This window comes from Rhinolophus ferrumequinum, chromosome 21 (genome assembly GCF_004115265.2).
Source record: "Rhinolophus ferrumequinum isolate MPI-CBG mRhiFer1 chromosome 21, mRhiFer1_v1.p, whole genome shotgun sequence".
NCBI classification, from domain to species: domain Eukaryota; kingdom Metazoa; phylum Chordata; class Mammalia; order Chiroptera; family Rhinolophidae; genus Rhinolophus; species Rhinolophus ferrumequinum.
Genome location: NC_046304.1, coordinates 27121745 through 27148722, shown reverse-complemented (window position 1 = coordinate 27148722; position 26978 = coordinate 27121745). Strand labels below are relative to the sequence as shown.

At 44.3% G+C, this 26978-nt stretch overlaps 1 protein-coding gene and 2 non-coding genes across 4 annotated transcripts in view; all 3 read right to left on the bottom strand.

Annotated features, from left to right (window-relative positions):
* The window catches only part of TEX14 (testis expressed 14, intercellular bridge forming factor), a 78477-nt gene that overhangs the window by 33260 nt on the left and 18239 nt on the right, over window positions 1-26978 (bottom strand). The window contains exons 3-13 of one of the 2 annotated variants that reach the window (XM_033090032.1): window positions 17101-17215; window positions 14392-14557; window positions 13452-13588; window positions 11139-11220; window positions 10109-10239; window positions 8945-9058; window positions 7768-7891; window positions 6381-6559; window positions 1829-1980; window positions 725-915; window positions 165-315 (exon numbers count right to left, since the gene is read on the bottom strand). In XM_033090032.1, the coding sequence (XP_032945923.1) occupies window positions 165-315; window positions 725-915; window positions 1829-1980; window positions 6381-6559; window positions 7768-7891; window positions 8945-9058; window positions 10109-10239; window positions 11139-11220; window positions 13452-13588; window positions 14392-14557; window positions 17101-17215 (1542 nt within the window). Of the gene's footprint in view, window positions 1-164; window positions 316-724; window positions 916-1828; window positions 1981-6380; window positions 6560-7767; window positions 7892-8944; window positions 9059-10094; window positions 10240-11138; window positions 11221-13451; window positions 13589-14391; window positions 14558-17100; window positions 17216-26978 lie in introns of those variants that run through there. The other variant, XM_033090031.1, reaches the window with a different exon arrangement.
* LOC117014153 (small nucleolar RNA U3) lies at window positions 17691-17904 on the bottom strand. The gene has a single exon (XR_004421455.1). It is a non-coding gene; the product is annotated as a small nucleolar RNA U3 (small nucleolar RNA).
* LOC117014154 (small nucleolar RNA U3) lies at window positions 23161-23374 on the bottom strand. The gene has a single exon (XR_004421456.1). It is a non-coding gene; the product is annotated as a small nucleolar RNA U3 (small nucleolar RNA).

Below are 26978 nucleotides of genomic sequence, written 5' to 3'. Positions count from 1 at the left end.
ATATGGAGCTCAAAAGTTTAACTTGATAATTTCAGAGCTCTTGATTTTTCCCCCCTAAGGCATCCTTCTTTTCCCAGTCTAGGGGACGCGTACAGTTTGAAGGAGTAGATTAGTTGCAGCTCATGATTCACATTCATGACCAAACCTGTGGTTTAAGGCCATACCTGCTTCCTTCAGCTCTTTTATTTCCAAGTCAGGGGTCTCTTTTAGATGTTCTGAAGTCAGTCCTAGATACATATTGACATCAGGATGGAGCTCATATCTCTGCGCCCTGGGGCTCTCGGTTGGCTGAGTTCTCTGGGCTCCAATAAAATCCTGTAACAAGGGAAATACTGGCAAGGACATATTTGCAATCATCTGAATGTCACTGGTGTTTCTGAAACAGATCTAGGTATTACATAAATCCCCTCTTATTCCTGCTGGGTGGACTGGCTGTAGTCCTAATTAGCTAATTCATTATCATTATTTTAAAAGTAATAACAATAGCTGCCACTCTCTGAATCACACTATGTGCCTACAGGGTGCCCATTCTATGCAGTGACCCTCCCCAGCTTCCCTCATCAATTCTCAGCTGCCCTCGCCAAGGTAAGCAGTTAGGCTTTTCTCAGGAACACAGGGAGGATGTCACGAAAGGAGAATTTCCAAAGCTTCTTACAAATTGGTCTCTAACTCCCTACTCCCGAGATGAGCAAGCAGAAATAAACTCTAACAGTTCAGAGCTTACCTTTAGGTCATTCTTCAGAATATACCGGATATCTTGAAGGTTCATAGTTCGGTCTTTCTGCTTGACCTGGATGCTCGACTTAACAATATCATAGTAAGGTTTTGGAAGCCTGTCATCAGCTTCTAAATAATTTCCCAAGACTATGGCTTCTTTAATAACTGAGCCATCTAAGCCATCCCAGGGTATGTTGTCTGTCAAGGAAAAGTCAGAGGAAGGAGTAACAATAAGAAATCAGATGAAACCGGATAACCTTAGTCAATCACTCCACCCCTTTAAATGTTAATGTCTCTCTGCAGAAAAACTACCTGGGAGCCCAATCACCTATGAGAAGCCACTCTACCCATTTACTTGGGAAATGCCTGCTGCAGAGACAGGAAAAAGTAGTTACACCTCCATCATGGACACAGGGACTTCCCACTGACAGACCTAAGGATCACAGGGAATGTTTCATGGAGTCAGTCAGGCTGGGTTGCCCGATGCATTCCTTTCATGGAAGGTACTGTTTTGTCTGAGACTATAAACACTGCTAATGGAGGCTGACTCTCACGTACTTCCTCAGTAAATGTGGTATGACTGGGTGCACATGTGTGCGTGCACATGTGCGTGTCTCTCTCCTGAAGGATTCCTGCTGTCTTCAGATACGTGACCACTTCCTTCGCATTAGAATCCTGCGTGATGGGAAGGGCTTCTACGTCTTGAAGTGACACTGCTTATACACACACTGAACCCTGGGTGTGTTTGATTTCCTCGTTTACTTCTTCTCCACTTATTTATAAGCTCTTAAGGGACACTTCACAGAGACAGACCCCTAAGTGTTGTCAGCGATACTCAGTTTTAAAACTCTGCTTAGATTAAACGCGTTACCATTGACAAGCTGATAGGTAGGCTTTACTGAGTCTTAAAAAAACAGGTTAAAAGAGAAAGATTTCTGGGAGATTATCTTGTATCTCCCATAAGCACAAAGAGGTTCCCTTGAAGAAATCTCTTTTTTCTACGTCCTGCATTTTCACAAAACTTAGTAACTCTTGGGGTCGGGGGCCAGGGGTAATCCAACCTAAGAATAGGGACTTTGGTCACTGTCGATGTGCTTGCTCTTTGATCTACCTGTTAAAATCTCCTGTATGATCATAGAAAAGCTGTAGATGTCCGACTTCACCGTGGCTGCTTTCTGTAAAATCACTTCCGGGGCAGCCCAGTTGTACAGCTGGGTTGGGAGGGGAACTCGAGTCAGGTCCTTGGGTGCACCTCCATCCTGGCTGCGGAAGGAAACATAAGGCAGGGCTCATTCTGATCACGGTACAGTACATTTATGAAACATTTGCCTCTGAAGACTAGCAACCTCCTTGAGTTTCTAGAAATTCAGCTAGACCCTGAGCTAATCCAAGCTGCCTACAACACCTGCAATTCCCTCACCCTTCCTACCCTGCCCACCCTCCCACATGTGGCTGTTCTCTCTTGCTCATTCCACTCACATCACAGGGGCCGTCTTTCCGTTTCTCCAACATGCCACGCACATTACCACTTCAGGTCTGCACTAGTGGCTTCTTCTGCCGGGCACACTCTGCCCACAGATCCTAGCACGACTGCTACTTCTTCTAAAAGGGTATTAGCTTGAAAATCACCTCTTCAGACAGGCCTTCCCTGACCACCTAAAGTAGTCCCGCTGTATTGGCTTTAGAGCACTTATTATCTGAATTTCTTGTTCATTTATTTATTGTTTATTATCTGTCTCCCTCACTAGAGTCAGGTCCATGAGAGTAAGTAGGCACCTTATCTGTCTTTTATAGCACTGTATCTCTAAACTTACACCAGGGCCTCAATGCTTATTTTTGAATAAGGCTCATTCAAGACTCCCCTTCCCCCCACCAACCCCTCTGTTTTATCAAAGGCTTCTGGGACTCCTGCAGCTCCTTGCGATTGCTTCTTTTCTGAATTCTGCTCTCTTAGAAATGAGCCCTCTCAGTTCAGCGCTTAGAGATTCCCTGATTTATTTGAATAACTCAACTTCCCAACCAGACTCCTTGAAAACCCAGTCAGAGCCTCCTAAATGTACTCCGAGCCAACAAAAGTCCTCAGAGTGGGTCAGCGCTGACTTCTACCCACAGCTGTCATGAGCATCGAATGAGATCGTGTGAGGAAACACTCCTTGAGCCATAAAGCACTATGGAAGTTAGGATGAGGAAACACTCCTTGAGCCATAAAGCACTATGGAAGTTAGGAATTAACATGAACATATGGTAGGCCTTTGGTAAAGACCTGATGACTGCTGGTTGATAATTAAGAATTAAGTTTTTAAAAAGCAAGTGACCAACAGTTCTTTGCTGGTCTGGCAAAGGATAGATTATAGAGGATGGGATGGGCTTCTCAGACTTTGAGCAAACTTCCCTAAATAATATTCCTTCCAGCAGAGCTTTCGCTAGATGGGAGTAGGTCCAGGAAGCCATGAAGTTAGAAAGGCTGATACTGACTTTTCACTTGTATTGCTAAATGGTTAGGTGTGGCCTGGTACAGCGTGAACAGCATGGATACGCATCTCAATATTATATTAGTATCACAGGAAAAGCAATGGAGTGTTTTATAGTCAGAGATGTATTCCGAGGACCTAGCATGCTTGGCTCTTCACATTGCGGGTGATTCTGCAAGGGAAACAGTAACCTACCTTGTCAGGTCTCTCAGGCTTGTCTCGGGCTCTGGCAAGGGACAAGTCACTTACAACCAAGATTTATATTCTTTCCCTTTTACTTCGACTCACCTTCCTCTCTTATGATCTCTCTTCCTTCTCTGTTAAAGCTAGTTGGGTGTGGGAAGGAGGACTTCTTTTCCAGCTATCATTGTAGGGCAGTTATTTTTCTGGGCTTCAGCTTTGACATCATTAAAATTACATTTGGCTGCGGCTATGTGATACCACTTACAAGGTCAATTCCAGCTCTAAAGATTCCATTAAGAAAGCGCTGAAGAACAGGAGAAGCTGCTGGATCATTTTTACACCAAGAGATGGAGTGCTACCCTTGACAATGACATTCAGCAAACAGACCTGCCCAAACAGAGTGTGACCAAAAATAAAGGTGGAATTGAAAGCTATTTTGGATTCTTGGATAATCAACTCATGTTATCAGCTGTCAAAGAAGGCTATGCAATCATGGCTGCAACTGCTTGTTGACTGACATTTCTGCCTGAAGTTCCATTTTGGGGGGAGGGCAATAAGCCCAAAGCACTCACACCTTCCTACCCAGTTACCTCCTAGACCCTCACTCGATCACTCTGTGGACCCCAGCTCCTCAGTGCATCTCACATTTCTCCCTTCTATTTTGGTTCCTTGTCCACCACCAGGCCCTGCCCTGGGGTCTCCTAGAGGACTTCCCACCCTTCACCTCCAATCCTCCCTGCCCCCATAGCTAGGAAACATCCTCTACCACCTGGTTCTAGCCACAGCTAGATAACTTCAAATCATCCCATCACCTCTCTGGGCCTCAGTTTTCTCATCTATAAAAGGACAAGATTGGGCTCCAAAGCTGCATTTCACTCTAGGATTCACATTTTCTCCTGGGAGCTCAAGCAGAAGAAACTGTTATACCTCCGTGCCAACAACAGATGGCGCTCTATCACTGGCAAACAGCGGGGATTCTGTCACAGCCTCCCCAAAAATCCTTCGTTGTTACCAACAGCAAAACCATCCAAACCCTTTAGCTTTCACTGTTCCTGAACACACAACCAATGTGGTCAACTGTTTTCTGAACCACTTTCAGTTTTCCCTTCACCTAGACTCAGCCATTCACTTAAATGTTTACTGAACACTTACTAAGCCACAAGCCCTGAGCTGGGGGCTGAGGATGAACAAGCCATGGTCCCTGCCCTCTTAAAGCTTGCCATTTGGTGGGGCCAACTCACCTGACTGCAGGAGGAATGACATGTGCAAAGCGCTGTGGGGACAGGGCTTCAGCACAGGCTTCACGGGGTGTGGTGGGAGATTCCAGAGGTGGGGAGCAGCACCATTAAATACGATGGACTGAAAGTGGCTTCAGATGGCCAGGCAGGGAGGAGGAAATAATAAGGTTGGCACTGTGGGCGGAGCCCCACCCTGGAATGCTTCCACATTCTGCCAAGTGCCTGGACTTAAGCTTGTAGGCAATGGGGAGCCCCTGAAAGGTTTTTTTTTTTTTTTTTTTTTTGAAAGGTTTTAACTGGGATTAAGAATGGACTGGATCTGAGCAGCTCAACTGATGAAAGCTGTCTGGCCTCCACTGCTTCCCACATGGAAAACTCTTCTAGTCACACCCTAATTGCTCCCCTGCCTCTCTCATCCCATCATGGCTCCTTCACATGCATAAAGCGAGAGGGATCTTAACCTGTAAATCATCCATGACACCATCTTGCTCAAAAGAAAAAAAAAAAACAACCACCACCCTTCCACAGCATGTCACTGTTCTCAGACTAAAATTCAAAGTCTTCACCAAGACCCAGGAGGTCAAGCACAATCTGGCCCCTGCTCTCCTCTTGAGGCCGAGGGACAAGGGGCACCCAAGGTCAGGGAAGTGAGAGTCTGGACGTTTAATTCATTAGAAAAACATGCTGAGCACCTGCTGTGTGAAAGCCTGTTCTAGGCTTCTGAGACACAACAATGGATAAAACAGCTTTTCATGTAGTGAGAGAAGTAAATTACAAGTATGTGAGACGCAAAGACCTGCGGAGAGACTGGGGGATTGAGGGGAAGAGGGGAACAAGGTTAAGCAGAGGCAAGCAGGTCTAACTAAGCAAGGGGTCTGCCCACAGCTGAGGCCTCACAGCACAGCACAGCCAACACTGGGCCAAAGGCTCAGCACTGTGGATGGCAGCAAGGAAGTGCAGGGGAGATCGTCTGCCTCCCAGAGCCTAGGGGCAGGAAATGGGGGTCAGCCCCCAACTCTCGGGAGGACTTTGACTCCTGCTAAACAGGAAATGCAGCCCCTCCAGGAACCCCTGAATGAAGGCACTGTTTTTGTCACTGCCTCCCTGCTGCCCCGGGCCCCTTGAGGGCAGAGAGCGCCCTTAGTGCCTGCCTGGGCCAGGACTGTAAGGCTCACCCATCACCTGCCTCTCCTTCCAGGATGCACAGCTACGGCCCCGTTCATGGCCTCCCTTCAGTGAGAAGGGAACTGGGCTCTGGCCACTGCAAAGCAGGAAGCAGCGCCATACCCACTCACCCCCCACCCCCGTGTGTCCCTCGGTGCTCTTCTTCACTGAGCAGTAATGCAGAGGACAGGGGGGAAACTGAGGCCAGGGGAATGGTGGAGCCACATACAGGAGGAACATGGAACACACTGAGCCTCCTCCTTCAACACACACACTAATTAGGCTGCAATGTGAGTGAGAAATAGATCTGTTTCCTTAAGCCACTGAAAATTCTGGAGTGGACAGTTAGAGCATTTACACACATTGGCTAATCAGCACTGTTGCTTATTAAGTGGTTATTAAAATGAGAATGTCCTGAGCAGAAATACCTTCCCCAAAGCCAGTCTACCCTTGGCAGACAGAACAAGATATCTGAGAAACTCTTGCCCCACTGATGGGCCGTTCAGCCCAGTGAGGAGAAGTCCCGCCTTCATCAGGTCTCTTTCCACATCAAAGGACCTTTAGGGAGACCCCCTTTGAAAGCCATGATCACCGAGGCTGCACCTACCTTTCCAGCATGTACTCCAGGTTGGTCAGCCTCGCTTCCCCTGCAGAGACGATATGGATGGCGTAGGAGCTGAGGGAGCAGTGGATGAACCCTCGAGAATGCAGGTATCTCAGGGCGTCGGAGACCTGGAGCAGCAGGTGCACGATCACCTCCATGTGCAGCACGGGGAACTGAGACCGCTGCAGGCGAGAGATAAATGGCAAGGAACACAAGGGACTGGGCCTCCGGCACTGTGGAATGCTTTGTAGTTTCCAGTCTTTTCAATTGATTTGAAGGTAGGCTCATCATCAGTTGAATCACTTCCTTTTCTACCTAGTGTCCCCATTTTACAGATGGGGAACCTAAAGGTCAGTGAGGCTAAGTGACTGGCCTAAGGTCCCACTGAGGCCCCCTGGCTCCAAACCTGGGCTCCTTCCCCTCAGTTCAGCTGCTTCATACCAAGAAAAATGAGGAGAAAGTTCTCAAAGCCTGGGAAGTACATTCAGGGTGAGCCTACCACCACCAACAATGAACCGCCCTGTCCCCAATGCCCTCCAAGTCTCTGCTGCTGGAAGAACCTGGAAGCTTAACAGACCAATCCAGTCCCTACCCCAGTCAGATGACCTAGAAGGTTCACCCTAAGAGGACAGAAATTCACTCACACCGAAGCACCCAGCTGACTAGTCCTAACAGGTCTCTCCCAGAGAAGTGGAACTTCAAGTTAACACCGTCACCCAAGGGAAGCCAAGGGAAACTAGAACACGCACAGGAGGTCCTCAGGCAGGAGGGATGGTTGGCCACTTTGGGGAAGGGCCCTTCCTGGAGGGTCTCTTCTCACTCCTGCACAGGGTATTCAGAACAAAGTCATGGACAGAGAAAAAACTCTTTCAGGATCTCTCTGAAGCCACATCTCAGCCCAAAGCACACTTGCCAAGGAAGATGTACACACAGACACACACACGCACATGCATGCACACGTGCGCATGCACACACACACACACACACACACACACCCCTAGGAAATCTGAAAAGTGACAGGGGACTGATAAAAGCTTGCGTGTAAACAAACCTCTCTTTCTGCAGCAAAGGCCCTGCAGGGCACAAGTGAAAATACAGGGAAATAAGGCCAGTGGCTGTTCACAGTTAGCTTGAAATGTGTCCGTGTGTTTTCTGAGTCTGATGAGCTCTTAGATGTCTGATAAAGAAGGAGGACTCACAATAATAAAATCACACTAGTTCCAACACGCTCAGCCTTAAATGGTGCGTTATATAGCCCCCGCAGGTAAAGAACTAAGATTTATCTTCCGTGCATGCACAAATGGGAACTCTCCTGCTGGGGCAGGGGAAGAGGGCAAGGAAGAAAAGTGGGAGGACAGCAAGCGAAACATCCCTGGGAACAGCCACTGACCCGTTCGTGGAGAACACCAAACAGGGTGCCAACGGCGATGCGCTCATACACGAGGCGCGTCTTCTCCAGGTCCTGGGACAGGCACACAGCCATCAGCTGCAGCAGGTGAGGGTGTCGCAGCTTGCTGCAAAAGAAAAGAAGCTTCAGATGAGGAAGAGGGAAGAAGGACATGATTTAACAAAAAAACTGGATGCTTTCCTTTCTTCTAGGCCCTTTAAACAAACACATTCTAAACTAGTACCACTTGTAGGCAATGTTTCTCTATGAAAACAGGAAGGGGTGGGAGGGGGTCTCTGTTGGAGTCTGTGGCCTCTCACTAGTCAGACCCTGAGGTCTTAGAGTCATCGATGACAATGTCACTCAGAGCTACTGAGCAAGGCAAATTACATACATCATCTCCATCCTACCAACCACCTGCAAGAAATGTACCATTGTACTCATCTTAGAGATGAGGAAACCAAGGTCAGGGAGATGTCAGGAACCTGCCCAAGGTCACACACCCCACTCAGTCTTCTGTCAAAGCCCATGCTGTGCCTATGAGTCCTCGTCTCCTTGGTCCCTTTAGGCTGACTTCCCCAAAAGGAAGGGTTTGGCCTCTGACACGCCTGCTCTGCGGCAGGAGTGGAGTAACCTTCTCAGGAAAGAGCTCTAGAGGCCTCGGCAGGGCGGCAGCCCTGCTGTGAACCATGAATCGAGCTCCTGCCTCAGCAAGAGCTAAAGACTAACCCTGGAGCCACAGCAACCTTAGGTACTGAGACCCATGGGTGTGTCCTCAATGACAGACATGTGGTTCCTCAGATGTGTGGATTCATGTCTGTGAAGTCAGGACAGCACATGCTGTTCCGATGGGCAGAGGGCTGAAAACAGGGCAGGCCTTGGGGACTGTAGCAGAGCCAGCCGGCCTGGAGGCTGAACCATCAGAGACATGGGTTATGGGGAGTCAATCAGCTGACAGAATTGAGCCTCTCACCAGCACCATCCCCACCACCCCTCAGGCTTTTCATTAATTCTTCTTTTTCTTTCTTGGCAGCCCCTAGAAGTCAAATCAGCCAACAGAAAGGAAATGCTGAGGCTGGGGGCAGTGGGGCTGGTCTCCACACCCCAGGGAGCACTGCACAGCCCTGAACCTGGGTCTGATAGAGCCAGGATGCGAAATGCCCTTGGGCTTCCTTCTCACCTGCTGTGCTCCTGCTCAGCAATTAACAAGTCAGCCAGCCGCAGCCTGCTGCAGTGCGGGTGGCTGGGGAGATTCAGCTCTTTCACTGTGACCCTGCTTCCGTTCCACACTAGGCTGCAAGGGCGGGAGAGAGTGAGAGCAAAAGGGGATGAGCAGTCAGTTCTCCAGTGAGATGCTCTTCAGCCAGAGACCAGAGTAGTGTTTACACAGAATCTGTAAAGCACCGAGTCCTCCTTCCTCCTCCTCCAATGTCCTAAAGCACGTTGGAGAATTTAGGAGATTTAAGGGGGGCAGTGACTCTATCAGGTTTGTATTTTAGAAAGACAATGTTACCAGCAGTATGGAGAATGGTAGGGAGGGGCGGTCCGGAGAAGGGGAGGCCAGTCTGGATGAGGGACAGTGATGACTTGGGCAAAAGCCAGAGCAGTGGACAGAGAGGAGGGGACCTGATGACAAATCTATGGCACAAACAGGAAAACAAGAAACAGGGGATAGAGAGTCTTGTGGGTCTGGCAGGGGCCATTTGAGAAGGGTGTTTCTTCTCAGCAGGGAAGTATCCAGGTTCAAGGTGGTGAAGAAACCTTGGCAGAACAACTCCTCCGTCCTGCAGGAAACAGGTCTCCCAGGGACTGTTGTCATGGTCAAGTCCTGTCAGCCACCTCTGCTGCATTTGGTTGGTGAGAGCTGCAGCTGATGCCGGCTCTGGCTTCTACAGGCATCTCACTACCCTCTGGCTTGTATCAGAGGTCACTCATCACTATGCTGCCTCTAACTCGTTAGAAAGCTGAGAGGTTAAAACATGGTCATGAATAATCTTTCAGAGCAGTTGTTCTCAATGGGGCCGGGGGGCGTCCTCTGGCAATATCTGCAGACATTCTGGTTGTTACAATCACAACTGGAGGGGTGTGGCAGAGGACTGCTCCTGGCATCTAGTGAGTAGAGGCCAGGGATGTTCCCAAAACTCCTCCAATGCACGCAACAGTCCCCAACAACAAAAGATACATGGCCAAACATGTCGATGGTGTCCATGTTGAGAAACCCTAATTTGACCTATGTCCTTCAGTGTTTCCTGGTGTTAGGTTAGAAACCCTCCACACGTAAGGCAATCACACAAAACCCATACTTCCCATGTGACTAAATCAGAACTCACAACGGCCAGCTTACTTGGTCATGACCATGTAGGGGCCACTGCAGAAAGAGAAGGTAGGCTCGTCCTCAGCTTGAATCACTTCCTTTTCTCCAATTACTGGAAGGGATCCTAGATAGGCCAGCTGAGTCCCTCCTGTGAGATAAAACTGAAAGCAAAGCACAGCTTCAAATTGTGGGGTGAAAAGAGAAAAAAAAAATCAAACACCTCCAGAATCTTACCAGCCAGATAAAAATAATGATGGCTGCTATTCACCAAATGACTGAACACCCCTAAGCACTGGACATCATTCTTTAGTTCATACTACCTTTAATCTTTCTACAAACCCTGCAAGGTTATAATATCCTTTCCCTTTTACTAGTAAGGAAACTGAGCCTCATGGAAATAGGTCAGACCCCTGCCTGAAGTGCTGGGCTGGGGCTCAGGGGCCTCTTTGACCCCACAGATCCCAGGCCTGGGTGCAGCCAAAGCTGACATTCCTTCTCCCCCCCTCCCCACCCCAGCCCAGGCTGCCTTGACACAACCAACAGACTCAAGGCTGGGGGCTGAGCTGTCAGCAAACATCACCCACCCACCCACCCAGTAATATTTCCCAACTGTCTCTTTCTTTGATGGGCAGAATCAAGGATCCAAAGATACTCTTTTCCCTCAAAACACTTCTCAATTTAAAATTTCAATTCCTTAAAGGCATTCCAACAACACTCAGACCTGTGGGAGGGCAAGGTCAATTACAAACAATGCCCACAGGGTCGGCGCAGCTCTCTGCCTCTCTTCAGGGAGGACATGTTTGGGGCCTTCACTGGGAATTAAAGAATCATTTTCTAAACTCCCCAAATCTAGCCCAAGGTCATTCAAGGGATCTCTGTAGGGTTTTCACCTTTTTATTGATAAGGACAGCAACTTTAAGAGGTACCTGTGCTCAAAAGCAGTGAAGAAGCAAAAAAGCCCATTAGTAGATAAGAAGGGGGAATTGGACAAAGTCATGGGACATGGGCCAGAGCCAGATCACTCTCCTGCAAACGCTGGCTATCAGTGGCAACTTCTTACCTTCCCAAAGCCAAAGCTGTAGATATTTTGGGCAGAAATGACTCCAGCTTTAAGTGGTCGATTAGGAGAGCCATTAGGGCTTCTAGAAATATTTAAAAGAGGAAAAAAATGAGGATTAACCACCCATATCTACAGAACAATGATGAACCAAGTTTTCAGAATGTGTGGTGGGTTTTGTCTTGACCACCTGACTTGTTATCATGGAACTACAGATGATATGATTCCCATCTCCGGGTATTCATGCCCTAGTGTAGCCCCTCACAGGTCAGATAGGGTGATCTGTTACCCCAATAGAATACTGCAGAAATGATGGAGTGGTGCAATTTCCAAGGCTAGATCTACCACTTCTGCCCTGATCTCTCTTAGGTCACTTGTGCTGGAGGAAGCCAGCTGCCATGCTGTAAGGAAACTCCAGCAGCCCAAAAGGCCCAACACCCAGCACCATTTTGCTAGCCATCTGAGTCCACCATCTAGGAACTGGAGCCTCCAGCCCCAGTCAAGCCTTCAATGACTACAGCCCCAGTTGACATCTTGACTGCAACTTCATGAGAGACCCTCGGCCAGTACCACCCAGCTAAGCCATTCCCTGATTCCTGACCCACAGAAATTATGTGAGATACAAATGTTTATTGTTGTTTGAAGCCAAGTTTGGGGTGGGGGTGATTCATTATGCAACGACAGATATCGAATACAAATGGTCAAAGTTAGAAACAAATCATAATGCCTATCTTCTCCAATTCTCTCATTTTTCAGATGGGGAAAGTGGAGCTAGAAAGGGGAAACCTGCTGGCCTGGAGTCGCAGAGCAGCAGCAGGGACTAGGCCTGGCCGTTAGCAGAAACCCAGTCTGCCCAGCTCTGGCAGATGAGGAAGCATGAGAGAGGGGAGGAGTTGGGCCAAGCAGGGGCTCCAAGGCCAGGAGAGGGATTTGGGAGTTTATCCTGATGGCCATTGGGTTTTTAGCAGAGTGGCGCAACCCGATTTCTATTTTTAACAGGTCCTTCGGGATTCTGGATTAAAAAAACAAGAGTACGTAGCAGCAGAGATAGGGCAGCTGGTTAGCTCAGTTGGTTAGAGCACAGTGCTCTTAACAACAAGGTTACTGGTTCGATCCCCACATGGGCCACTGTGAGCTGCGCCCTCCCCAACTAGACTGAAACAACTACTTGACTTGGAGCTGATGGGTCCTAGAAAAACACACTTAAAATAAATAAAAGTTTAGGGTGGCCTGTTGGCTCAGTGGTTAGAGCGCAGTGCAGTGCTCATAACAAGGATGCCGGTTTGATTCCCACATGGCCAAGTGAGCTGCGCCCTCCACAACTAGATTGAGAAAAAAAAACAGAAACAAAAAATGACTTGACCTGGAGCTGTGCTGCACCCCCAACAAGAATGAAAACAATGACCTGACATGGAGCTGATGGGTCCTGGAAAAATACTGTTACCCAATATTCCCCAATAAAAATTAAATAAATAAATAAATAAATAAATAAATAAAAGTTAAGAGAGAGAGAGAGAGAGAGAGAGAGTAGCAGCAGGGAGAGCAGCGCAGTTAGGAGTAACTGGTCTTCACGGCAGTCACTGGCTCATCTCGCCTGAGAAGCCAGAGGCATGCAGGTCAGCAGAGGAAAACTAGGACTTGAGTCACAGATGGGCAAGACAGGTGAGCGTGTGAGAGTTTGACAAGTCTAGCTACCCTGATTATAGGAAGAGGTGCCATCAGAGAAAAATCAAAATGAAATGGGTTCTCTACATATAAATCCTAAGGCCTAAAGCCGCAAACATTTGAAATAACTCCTAAGCATGGAGAGAAGCCTAGGGCCCACTTCCTGCAGCTGTGATGGGGGAGGCTGTCTACCCAGCTAGCAGCAAGTCTCACACCAGCATAATATAGCCTGAGAAACTGTATTTGTGGTCTTTTGTAACCTTAGTTAAAAAGGAACATGCTTTCCATGGTTCAGAGATGTCAAAAAAAAAAAAAAAAAAAAAAAAGCCAGCCACTGCTATGAGAAAGGGTTTTCTGCTGGGTTCCCCAGACCTGAAAAGTTCCTTTTCTGCTAACCAAGGGTGTTTCCCACTGGAGCCCAGAACTCATTTTCCCCAGACATTACTGGAAAGTGGGGCACAGCCGAAGGTGTTCCTCTGGCCATCCTTTTTCAGTGGCCACATATTCTTTGAGTTCATCCCTTCAAGTGAGCTAGGTGCTGGAAGGAACCGATGTGGAGGGGACCTAAGTGGCACCTGCTGCAGGGCTCCCACAAGGGAGGCTGGGGTGATGCAGAATATCCCACTCCACTCCACTAGAGGTGGCACTCACCCTTGCATGAAGCCCCCAAACCGAGGCAGGCCACAGATGAGCCGCTGAGGGGAGTCGATCTTCTTCAGGAGGTCATAGGAGAAGCCCTGGAGGATGGCTTGCATGTGCGAGGTGCAGCGCTGCATGAATTCCACCATCTGAAACACCACAGAGTTGCTCGAGGCTGGCGTGGCTAGTGGCCACCCAGCCTTCAATGGAACTGGAGTGGTCTAAGGTAAATAATCTGAGGTTATACCCGACAGGGTAATCTCTAGGGGCCCAAGTAGTTTTCTAAAGATATGGAATGTTTTCAGAGAGATGAATTGGCAATCATTTCCTCTAATTCCCTCCTCCAACAGATGAGGAAACTGAGGCAAGAAGAGTGAAATTACCTGTCCAAGGCCCAACAGCTAATGAGCAGGAGTACCAGTGGGAGGGAAGTGGGAGAGAGGACTCTGCCCGCCTCTCCTTCCCCTCCACGTGCCCAGCGCTGTGCATGCCCTTTGTGCTTTACATTTATGTTATTTAATCCTCATTAAAACATGTCACACCAACCAGTGTGTGGCCTCAGGCAAGTTACTTCATGTCAATGAGCCTCAGTTTCCTCCATCTGTAAAATGGGGACAATAGTACCTACATGGGAGAGTTGTTGTGAAGATAAAATGAGATAATATTTAACTAATTCAATTGCACCATCTGATGTGTGGTAAGTGCTAGTTAAGGGTCAGACAAAATTACAGTTGTTCTCCCTCCCCACTGAATGAATAACCAAAAAGTTTCCCTGGACTTGCCTTACATTCTATAACTAACTTGCTTCAACCCAGGTCTGTGTGTTCAGGGCCAATAGCAAAGCTGCTGCAAGCCCTGTACTGTCCCCAGGACTGGCCTCTGGCCCCTGGGCTCCTGACTCCCAGCCCAGTGTTCTGCATTGGGTGTGGTTGCAGAGTGGGTCTACCCTTACCGCGGCACTGCGCTCCTTCCCAGCCGCCAGGGCCCAGGTGTGCGGGTTTTGACCCTTCTCGTCACGGAGTCGAAGGTCACCCCCTGCATCCAGCAGTTTGCTGAGGATCCACTGATTGCCTGAAAATGCTGCTGCGTGGACAGGGGTGCTCCCATCAAAGCAGCGGCTGGAGGGGGATACAAGGAGTGTCCATGGCAACTCTCCTTCCTTCCACTGAGCAGGGGTGGAATTCAATGGTTACTCAGGGCTCCCTTTCTATAGAGGCAACCTTTGGTGATGAGGATTATACATACCATTTGTGAGGCCCCTGGTCTGTGCTGACAGGAGCTTTACACACATCCCCTTTTTCCATCCTGACTTCCACCATTCGAAGCAGTATTATAGTATTTCCCTCCCAATGTATAGATAAGGAAACGAAAGGGCAAAGTTGAGGTTCACACCCAGGTATGGATCTAGTTCCCAATCAGTGTTCTTTCCCCCACTACCCAGATACTGGCTACCCTGAAACAACTCCTTCATGTCTGTAGCGTCCTGAGATCAGGCTGATGAAGCACAGCCTGCCTAGAGACCATCTCTCTCATGTGAGAATGTCTCTATCTCCCAACTCCTACAGCAGAGGCCCACAAACCTTGGCATCAGCAATCTGGCCAAGGATATACAACTCAGAAAAATTTAACCAAAGCCAATAAACTATCTGAGGCATGAAGAGTCAGCCTTTGTAATGTACAAGATACAGTGAGACGCAATCTGTAACTTTGATTTGCTACCCTGGTTGCACATCAGAATCACTTGGAGAGTTTCTCTCTTTAACTCAAAAAGAAACATAAATGGGGAAGGAAAAGAAGAAATCAAATGAAAAAGGAGGAGAAAGAACAGAAGAAAGATAAGAAAAAAGTCTCCCAACTTCAGACCCTCAGTTCTCCTGTCCAGAAGCAACTACCATTACAATTTTTTGTGTCCTTCCAGAAATTTCCTATGCCTATAAAATATAGGAATAAGAACGTGTTATACAAAGTGTTCTGTACCTAAATTTTTTTCATTTAACAATATATCTTGGAGAAATTTCCATATGAAAACATAAAACTACCTCAGCCCTTTTTAACAGCTATACAGTATTCTAATGTATAGATGCACCACTATTTAGTTAACAAGCCCTTGGAATATTTGTCAAAAATACAGATTCTCAAGATTACACACCAGACTGAATCTGAATCTGCAAGCAAGAGGCCCAGGAATGTATACTTTTTATGTTTCCCAGATGATACCAACGAGGCTGACCTGTACCCACACATCTGGGAACCACTGGGATATCTCACTTATGAGCTATCTGGGTCCTAATGAGCAGTCCAGCACACTGCACTGTGGGAACCATAATATCCTCTTTGTTGTAAAAACAAATGTGTATAATGTTTTAGTCTTCCCATAAACAGTAAGGAGGCTGGGTGGAGAGAGAGAAAACATCATTTTTAATTTCTCATGAATGCTAAGGAAGAAAGGAAAAGTGTTTTTTATACCCAACTAAACCTGTCACTTAAACTCTCTGAGCATCAGTTCCTAATCTGGAATCTCAAAGGTCTGAATGATTTGATCTTTGAAGAACAGAGCTGTAAGCCTCCACAAAACAGATGCAAAAGCAGATGACTGGCAAACACTGCATTTTTGCTGAGGAACTGCAGGAGGTCCCGATATGGCCTCCCTCCTTACAAAGCTGTCATCTGCAAAGATCAGGGGAGTTAGCTTTTTTATTTCTGAGCTTTGAAACAAAACATTAATACAGTAGAGACAGTAGAGTATATTTGAATCTAGAAAAATTCTGGATGGAAACAAAACAAAAGGCTCACTGTGTTATCTCTGGGTTACAGAATTCTCATACTGATTGTTTCTTTTTGCTTTTCCAAACTTCCAAGTTTTTTCCCACTAAGCAAGCAATCTTATAAAAACAAAACAAAAGCAAACTGGAAAAACTTTTCAACATCAACTTTTTTTTAAAGTACATTAAACAGGACCTTCTTATGTAATATGGGAAAGCTACTACATGACTTTTATGATTGTTCACATTCTGGCATTCCTGTGAAAATCTGCACTGAAAACCCGTTTCTGGTTCTGTTCAATGTGAACTGTAAAAATACCTTCTGTCTCCTCTTGCACTCTCAAGGAGGTGGTGGTTGTAAAGATCTAGCGAGCTAGTGCCTGGGAAGGCCCTGGGAAAGCAAAAGTGCAACACAAGAGAAGACATGTTCACTGATGAAACTGATTCTTTACATTGTGTTGCTGTTCCATATTAAAATTTGAACCATTAAACGCAGATTCTTTTAAACCACATCTATAAGAGCCAGGCAAAAATCATCCTGATGAAGTGATGCCAAGTATCACTGTTCACTGGTGAAGAACTTGGTTGTGGGGTTGTGGGGTATAAAACTGCTTAAGTGAATCATACAAATTATAACGTGGGGTGGAAATAAGCAAACCATGCTGTTAATGACTAGCTAATAAATGACTAATAAGTTTCACTTATTTCATAGGGCCTAGTAAAACCTTTTCACTAGCAGTTAAAGGTATGTTTCAACATATGTATATAACAGTATTTCATTGATGTAAATTAGTAAAAGATCTTTCAGTATCTTGTTAAATTAGTTTCTAAATGCCCCAACTAATTTTAAGAGCATATACTAGTACTTATTTTCTAGATAGTGATGTTATTGTACTTACTGATTTGGATCTGATCCATAATCCACCAGAGTATCAACTAATTTTGTAAGGCCTAATAATGATGCAACAAAAAGTGCAGTCTGGCCCAGGGAATTAACTGCATCAACACGAATTCCTGCAAAGGAAATCAATGCAAATAACAGAATCAATACAAATAACAGGACATTTCCTGAGATAAAACCAGGGAAACTCATATTGGGGGAAAAATTAAAATTCCTTTATACAGTACTTTCATACATTATTACTACAAAATTTTTTTAAAAAAGGAAAAATGAAAGCCACGCAAATCACGTTCTAGTACTCTAAAACAATGGATTAAAATTGTCCTTGACTTTCAGCAAACACGAGGAATGGAGCGTCACTAACAATGACACTGTGTGTGTTAGAGAAATAATATCAAAAAAAAATTACTAGGAAACAAACGGCCTCACCTTCTCACCACACTAAAATATAAACATTAACTCAAAAAAAATTAGAAACAACACAAAAAACAAAACCAACCTCAAAGCCAAACCTTACATACATTTCAAAAATTGACGTAACCTTTTAAAACCTTATCAATCTACTTTTAAAAACACGTTTAAACAGAAACCACTCAGCCTGCGTTCTCTCCCTCTCACTCTTCCAAAGGAAGAGAAGAACGATCATCAATGGCTAATGACAGTTGCAAACACAACACCAAAAGCCGGCTTCACGCTCAGGAGAGAACACTGCAACTCCTCCTCGTGGTTTCGGGTGCTCTACACGATCAGAGAAACTTCTCTAGTAACGAACTATAGAAATGATCCCTGAAAGTATAGTCTTAACTACACAACCCATATCTTTCAAAGGTGGACGAAAACTACACATATTTTAGTGATGGTGAGTTTTTCTAACGGCACTATTTTATCTAAATGTACATTAGCATGTGTTTTCTGAAGAACCTTTCATTCCTAAAACTTAGCAAACCGTTCTGAATACTCTTACGTTTTCGAAGACATTTCAAGCTGTCAGTTTAATTAACATACGGTTGCTAAACAGCCAATCACACGCCACTTATTCCCGCCCCGCTTCTTGCTGCACTTCCGCAGCGTCAGGTTTACGTGAAACGCTGACGACTACACAGCGCGTGAGCGAGTTAGGACACGTCTCAGTTTAGACCCATGCGTGAAAGCGGAGGCCTTTCACAGGAAAAACGTGAAAGTGGAGGATGAAAGTGAGGACCCAAAGCCTGGATTTTTTTTCAAATCAATGAATGTTTATGTACATAAAAATTGTGTTTCAACAACCAGAACATCTGTTATAGAAAAAAACAACAACAAACCGATCCAAAATGGTGTCACTCCTGTTTTAAAAGACCATGATACCAAACCTAGATTTAACACCTAACCTAATTGCAGTTTCAACTTCTCCCAGAAACATAATTAACCAGTCTGGAATTTTCTGGTCAATCAAACACAAAGTCCCTCTCCATCCCCCATATAAAGAGGCAATCTACATGATTTAAAAAAAAAAAAAAAATCTCCCCCTTGTCTTTCCATCTTCCCCAAAGAAAAAAAAAATCTCCCCCTTGTCTTTCCATCTTCCCCAAAGAAAAGATGTCCCAGCCCCAAAATAATACTCTTCTTTCACTAACAGCTCCCTTGCCTCACCCTGCTTCTTAGAAAAACCTTCCATTTTGTACAGCTCCTTGGAGTGCCTTTCTAGTTGCTAGAGAAGATGCTGCCCAATTCATGAATCGCTTAATAAAGCCAATTAGATCTTCAAATTTACTCATCTGAAGTTTGTTTTTTTAGTAAATCATTCCCCCGTTTAGAGCTTCAGTTGCTTCCTAACTCTTGGGCTAAAGATAAAACCTCTCTAAAAAGCTTACAAGGCCCTGCATGGTCTGGTACACACTCAACCTCTCCGAAGGTGAGAGTTTTACTTTGCACCAAATTCCCCTCACTCGAGCCATACTGAACTTCTTATAGTTCCTCATACTCATCATCTTTCCTTCTGCCACAGGGCCTTTGCACAAGCTGTTCTCTCTGCCAGGAATTCTCCACCTACCCCTTACCAAACTTAACTTCAGTTCATCATTGAGACATCTGTCTAAGTGTCATTGTCTCAGGGAACCCTTCTCGGACTTCCTTAACCAGATCAAAAATGCTTTTGTGTGATTATTTGATTAATGCCTGCCCTCTGCATGAGACTGTTTCAGAAGGGCAGAGACTATGAAATGCCTTTCTGTACCCACAACATCCTAAGCACCTAGTATTGAGGGAACAAATCCCAGCCAACGTGTCCAGTGCACAGAATTGGGCAAGAATAGGGCTCATTAACATTATCATTGGCCATTTTAAAGCTATAGGGGGAAATGAATCAGGAAACATACTACCCAAATAGCTGAGGGTTGAGGATGGAGACCTAAGCCCCACTAACATTCTTAAGGGAAAAGCTGAGAGGAAAAAGCCAAAAAGTACAGCAAGAAGGAAACCAAGAGAGGTAAGAGAAAAACCTGGAACAAATGGGTCACAGTGACAACTGAGGTAAGAGTTTCAAAAAAGAGTTACCAAAGCAGGAGGAATCTAGTGAGAAGAACAGTATTCTAGGTACAAGCAGTGCTGGTGGGGTTCAGATTTCTTACTGCTCAGAGCTTGCCGTGTTACATGTATTTATGGCATGTCTGTCTCCCCTACCAGACTGTCTACCTAACCCATATGGTAGGAACTGCCCACGTTATCTATTTTCAGCACCTGGTAAACTTATCTGCCCAAGCAGATATGAGTAGAGAAGAGCAGCAAAAAACAGTGTGGGAAAGACAATTCTCCATGGATTGCTCCTGTTTCTGCATGTCATGGGAGTCAGGCACTAATTACCCTTTGTTCGAGACTTTTTGAAGATGTTTGTACACCAAACTTTGGAAGATATAGTATCTCCCTTTCGAGCAAAGTGCAGGGATGTTTGCTGTCCAATGTAATAAAGATAATGTCTCCCTTTGGAGGAAAGGGCATACTGTCCATTATAAAAGATTTGGGTTGGGTTCCCTAAGCTCAGAGTACTTCTACTGCAAAGCAACCCACTATATGTGCAGTGTTATCCAGCTCTTTGTATGGCTCTGTGTGAACTGGGTTTTGAAGAACCAGCACCAAAAATGCTAGCATTCTAGCTACTGCTGTTGCTATGAGTAATAAACTATCATTCAACTCCGACACAGGAATCTCATGTCTTTTGCCTGTATCCATAAACCTGTAGCAGGCTAATTTGTAAAATCACACACTATTCATAATTCTGACAGGAAGGGACTACAGTCAAAGGAAGCAGACTGGTTAATTCCTAGGGCTCATGAAGTAAAAAAATTAAATCAAGGGGATAAAACAATATAGGTACAAGAAGGATTGGATATTTCACCTTACTCTGCAATATTCAATAAATCAACACAACACGGTGCGTGGGGTGAAAGAGTGAAAAGATAAACTTCCTGTAAAGCTTGAAAAAAACTGAGAAAACATTCAGTGCTGGAGAAGAGGTGGGAAAATGGACACTTTCCTAAAAGCAGTTGGGAGTATAAATTTTACAATGCTTTTGGAAGACAACGTGGCAATATCCATTAACAGTGTGACCCAGAAATCCCACTTTGAATATTAAAAACCCATTATGTAAAGATATAATACAAAGTATTTTATCAAAGCAGTTTCAGGTGATACAAATTGCAAAAAAAAATACATTTTAATATCAGTAAGGGTACAGCTGAATAAATTATGGTACATACAGATGACAAAACATTAAGCAGTTATTAAAATGAATGAGTTAGACCTATATCAATTGGACTAAAGATAGACAGGATGTATTGTTAAATGGGAAAAGCAAGTTGCAGAATGTATGTAGTATGATACCACTTTTGTAAAGGCAGATTAGCAACTTTAAAAAATATCTTCGATTCCACTGGTTAAAATAACCTCATTATTACTTTTGTAATAGAAAAAAAAAATGTTTTTTGACCCAACAAAGCATGTTCTACACATTTCCTGAGAAGAAAGGAGTGTTGTCGGGTGGTTTCTTAAAGCCTCATGTGGAAAAATGAGGATAGGAGAAAAGTGATCCAAATTTTAAGAACAAGTACTGGGCTAGTGACAGACAAATGAAACTGCAAAGAGAAAACAGAAGCTTTACTCGCTGGCATGAGAACTCAATTAGCTAGCTGAATGTATGTTGCTTTCACAGTTTATTAAGGGCAGTTTTCAAAGGCATTGCCACCTCCAAAAAGAAATAAAGCCTACTTGTACCTAAAGTGAACTATATCACATAATAATCATTAGAAGATTTTTTTTCGCTGATTTTTTTTTAGCCCTATGTACAATGACAAATTTGATGTATTAAGTGTAAAACCAGAGTAGCTGCCTAAAGCAGGTTATCAGGAAAACCATCTGATTAGCTTGGAACAATTTAAAGGTGAGATTCAAAAATCAAAGAAAAATATTTAGATTAATAATAATAATAATCACACCAGACTAATAAAGAAACATAATTTAAAGAAATAATCATAGCACTGAGGGGAAAAAAAAGAAAAAAGAACTGAATTAAAAAGGAGCTACCTGTGGCCGGCCCGGTGGCTCAGGTGGTTAGAGCTCCATGCTCCTAACTCCCAAGGCTGCCGGTTCGATTCCCACATGGGCCAGTGGGCTCTCAACCACAAGGTTGCCAGTTCAATTCCTCGAGTCCCGCAAGGGATGGTGGGCTCTGCCCCCTGCAACTAAAATTGAACACGGTGCCTTGAGCTGAGCTGCCGCTGAGCTGCCGCTGAGCTCCCAGGTGGCTCAGTTGGTTGGAGCACGCCCTCTCAACCACAAGGTTGCCGGTTTCGACTCCTGCAAGGGATGGTGGGCTATGCCCCCTGCAACTAGCAAGGGCAACTGAACCTGGAGCTGAGATGCGCCCTCCACAACTAAGACTGAAAGGACAACAACTTGACTTGGGAAAAAAAAAGTCCTGGAAGTTCACACTGTTCCCCAATAAAGTAAAAAAAAAAAAAAATTAATAAATAAAGTAAAAAAAAAAATTAAAAAAAAAAAAAAAAAAAAGGAGCTACCTGGCAAGCCTGACAAGCTCAGTAACTAAAAGTAACCACGTAGGATGTTTAAATCACACACAAAAAATTCCTGAACGTGTTATAATGGGAAATCATGTCCTATGGCCTATATGATAGATTAATCTTTACCTTCATCAAGCCCTATCCGTTGTTTTTCTGCATCTAGAATAACATACTTAAAATGCCAGAACGATCTCTTCTCCAGACCTCCAGATACCCCTGGTATCAGGTGAGACCACCCTTAGCATTCCTCATTATCTTTTACCCTCAGACCTCTGTAACTGTCTTTTACCCTCAGACCTCTGTAACTGTCTATGTTATTATCTATTCCGCACCCTCCAATGTTAAAAAAGTATGTATGTCTCCATTTTACTTTTTATCCAGTCCTAGGGATTTCCCTGCTTTGTTTTCTCCCTCTTCCTTAATCTTCCACCAATGGATTTCAAGTAACTTTCTTTATATCTTTGATCCTAATGTATAAAATAAACTGCAAAACTAGTATTACATAGAATTTTCTCAATCCTTTGTGTGATTTTCCTTCCCGGACTAGCCCCTAAAACTTGGCTCAAATAAACTTAAACCTTTAAGTTTAGAATTTCTAAAATGAAGAACATATCAAAAGTGCATTTAAAACCAGTTTAACTCACTTTCTTTTATAACTTAAAAGATAGTCACTCAGACTATCCCACTGTTCAAAACGCAGAGATGTCAAAACACTTTGCTAGCAAGAACCGGACAGCAGAACATCCCTAGCCTAGCAGGCCCAGAAAAAGCAACAGCTATTCAGAATTTCTGCATTCAAAAACCAAATACAAAAATAAATTTCACAAACATTTATTCGGGGAGAAAAAAATAGAAAAAAAAACCTCTTCAGTGCCATAAAAGTGCATAAACCAAAAAAAAAAACGACACCACTGTGCAGAAAACACACCACCACTTTCCTTACACAAATAAGAAAAATGAAAACTAAAGACCTGAAAAACTTACATTACATTCTACTAAAACACGAAACCACTCAGCCTGCGTTCTCTCCCTCTCACTCTTCCAAAGGAAGAGAAGAACGATCATCAATGGCTAATGACAGTTGCAAACACAACATCAAGAGCCGGCTTCACGCTCAGAAGAGAACACTGCAACTCTTCCTCGTGGTTTCGGGTGCTCTACACGATCAGAGAAACTTCTCTAGTAACGAACTATAGAAATGATCCCTGAAAGTATAGTCTTAACTCTAAACTTTTTGCTTCTGTTTGGTCTATGGTAGCCACGCACTTTCTACTCATGGTGACATTTTCTGAGCATTAACTTTACAAGTGTGTATATATATGTATATATATTTTTAATTTTATTTACTAACAGTTCTGTTCCATAGCAAAGTTTAAAACATCGTTTTCACTTGTAAACTTTCCAGTAACACTTCAAAGCAGCACCAGGCTTATTAACATACGGCTTCCTGTCAGCCAATCACAAGCTGCACGCCATTGACTCCTACCCGGAGCAAGATGTTATTACCCTGATCTACCACTCCAGGTACCACCTGGGTCCCGGTGGGTCACGCCGCTCCACTATAAGCTAGGGAAACGCTGTTGTTACCAGTCAAAACAGACTTCCTCTCCACCACCACTGAAGTCCGCCAACGTGGAGCGACCAGGTTTCCTTTGCCTTCAGAGAGGAGGGGTTACTAGATAGTTTCAGGACGGTGGTTGGTCAACAGAAACACCAAAACCAAGTCATGATTAAAGGGTTAGAACTTTCAGCTCCACCACTACCCCCTCACCTCAATCCCTGCCCCACCTGTGGAAGGGGAGAGGAAATTGAGTTCAATCACCAATGGCCAATGATTTAATCAATCATGCCTAGGTAATGAAACCCCCATAAACCCCCCTAAGCAATAGGTTCAGAGGGCTTCCAGACTGGTGAAAACAATGAAGTGCGGGGAGGGTGGTGTACCCAACTGGGGCATGGAAGCTTGTATCCTTTGTTATAAACCAGTAATAGTAACTAAAATCTTTCCTTGAGTTCTGTTAATCATTCTAGGGAATTAATGAATCTGGATAAGGTTAAGAGCAGATTACAGATGACAGAGGAAAAGTCATGAACTTGACAACAGATCAAGAGAAATTATCCAATCTGAAGGACACAGAGGAAAAAAAGATTGAAAATGAAAATTAACAGCGCTTTGGGGACTCTGGGACAATATCAAAATGTCTAACATAAATATAAGTGGATTTCCAGAAGTTGAGGAGAGAATGGAACAGAAAGAGTATCTGAAGAAATAATGGCAGAAAGTTTCCCAAATTTGGAAAAATATTAATTTCCATAGTCAAGGTCAGAAAATCCCAAGCAGGCTAAAGATAAAGAAAGTCAGCCCTAGGCACACCATAGTCAAACCACTGAAAAATAAAAAGAAACTCTTGAACGAAGCCAAAGAATAACAACCCATGATATACAGGTGAATGATGGTTCAAATGACAGTTTATTTCTCATTAGAAACTATAGAAGCCAAAAGACAGTGGCTGAAGCAAAAAACATTCAATCTAGAATTCTATACCCAATGAAAATATCCTTCTAGAATCACAGTGAAATACAGACATTTTTAGATAAAAGAAAACCCTCTTAATTTCTTTAAAGTATGTATGACTCCTCAAAGCAAAAGTTATATTATGGAGTTCATAACACATACATAACATTTATGGAATCTTTATGATAAAGGATGGGAGAAGGGGCGAAATAAGCCTCTATGGTTGTAGTATATTTTATATGACGTGGTATAATATTAAGTAGACTATGAAAAATTAAAGACATATATTGTCATCACTAGAGCACCCACAAAAAATAATGGAGAGAGAAGTATAGCTAGAAAGCCAAATACAGTAGTAGTACCTTGGTTTTCGAATGTCTCTGTTGACGAACATTTTGGTTTACGAATGCTGTAATTTTTATGGATCTATGGTATAATTAGATAGTAAGAATTCACGCTAAATTTGCAGTTTTAGGGTTGATTTTAAAGGTCTGGAATGGATTAATCCATTTTGCATTACTTTCTATGGGGAAACCACGCCTCGGTTTTCAAATGTTTCAGAACTCGAATGGACTTCCAGAACGGATTACGTTCGAAAACCGAGGTACCACTGTACAATTCTAAAAAATATTTAAGTCAAAAGAAGGCAGAAAATAAGGAAGAGAGAAACAGAGGATAAAGAGAAAACAAATAAAATGTTAGTTCTAAATCCAACCATATCAATAATTACATTATTGGACTAAACACTCCAATTAAAAAGAGTGTATCAGAATGGATTTTAAAACCCAAGTCTCAATTTTATGCCCTCTACAGAAGAAATATTTTACTGTAAATATACACATATTTCATGCAACAGTAAGGAGGCTGAAGTGGCTATATTAATATCAGATAAAGCAGACTTCAAAGACAATAAGCATAATCAGAGATAAAGAGGGACATCTCATAATGATAATAGTGTTACTTCATCAGGAAGATGTAACAATCCCAAGTATGTATGCAACTAGTAACACCCTCTCAACAGCCCATGAGACCTGGTGCAGCCACATCTTGCCCTGCCAGCTTCACCCCATACCACTCTCTCTTATCCCTTTGCTTTCTCCTCCCACTCAAGTCATCCAGACCCTCTTCTTTTCTAGAACCTCTCCATCCTCAGGGCCTTTGCATCCCTTTGGTCCTCCCTTGCCTCTGACTTTTACTTTTATCCCCAACTTTTACCCCAACTCCCTTTTTTCCTTAAGCTCCTGGCCTAAATATCACTTCCTCTAAGTTTCCTTTGATTACCCCCAGACAAGGAGGCTGAAGTGTACCTGGTATGCTCCCCTCACCTTCTGCCCTTCTCAGTACATCGATTACTAACTCATGTCTGTTTCTTCTGCTGGATTACATTCCTGTAAGGCAGGGCCACATATCTTTGTTTGGCTGCTCTAACCCCAAGGCTCACTTACTATACGTGTAATTAAAAAACAAATGAAGTCAGGGTTAAGGTTCTGGAACTTATCTTTTGGGTTTCAGAACTCATATAATCAATCTGTGGTCTCCTAGATGGGCTGAACTAAGTAGGATATAATCAGGAGACAATTTCCCCTTCTATTGCCCTGAAATACACTCGGTCAGTTGGCTCTCCCTTCTCCTCCCGAGAGACATCTCAGGCAGATTCCATAGTATTTCAGTCACTTTGACACATTTAATCACATTCTTATTTTAGATAATAAATTATCCAGTCCTGCTGAAATCAAAACTCTTCCTTGCTCTTCCACTTCTCTGATCAAGGCTGTTTCTGACCATGCCAGAGCTGAAGTAGGGGGAGAACCAACGAGATGACAAAGGAGCAAAGGCCTTGTACCCGGCTGATGATTCATCCTAATGCCTGCTCTTTTGTGAGCGAGTTCAGTGGACCCTTCAGGTACCTCCATGCCACTGCACAGCACCCTAATGCAGGCCAGTGCCCCTCTCCTGATGACTTCTTGCTGCATCTCCAGCCCCTCTATTGGGATTCTTTCTTCACAGGTGAGGTCCCTTTAGATGGCTCAGCTACCCTGTGGAGGGTCTACTTACCCCACCAACTGGTGAAGTATGACTACTACAACTGCTAGTCTCCCATGCTCACCCAGCCATCAAGGACTGCTCCAAAAAGGAGGCAGATGGCAGTTTCCCTGATCCCTAACTTCCAGGTAACATGCCAGGTTCTCTTCAAGCCACCTTGGTTGGCTGACATGTTTCTACTGTTCAGCAGGATGGGACACAGGCTTCCATTTCTCCGGCTTGCAAGCACCACCGTTCTCTCCATGAGGTTCACCTGTAAGGCCTCTT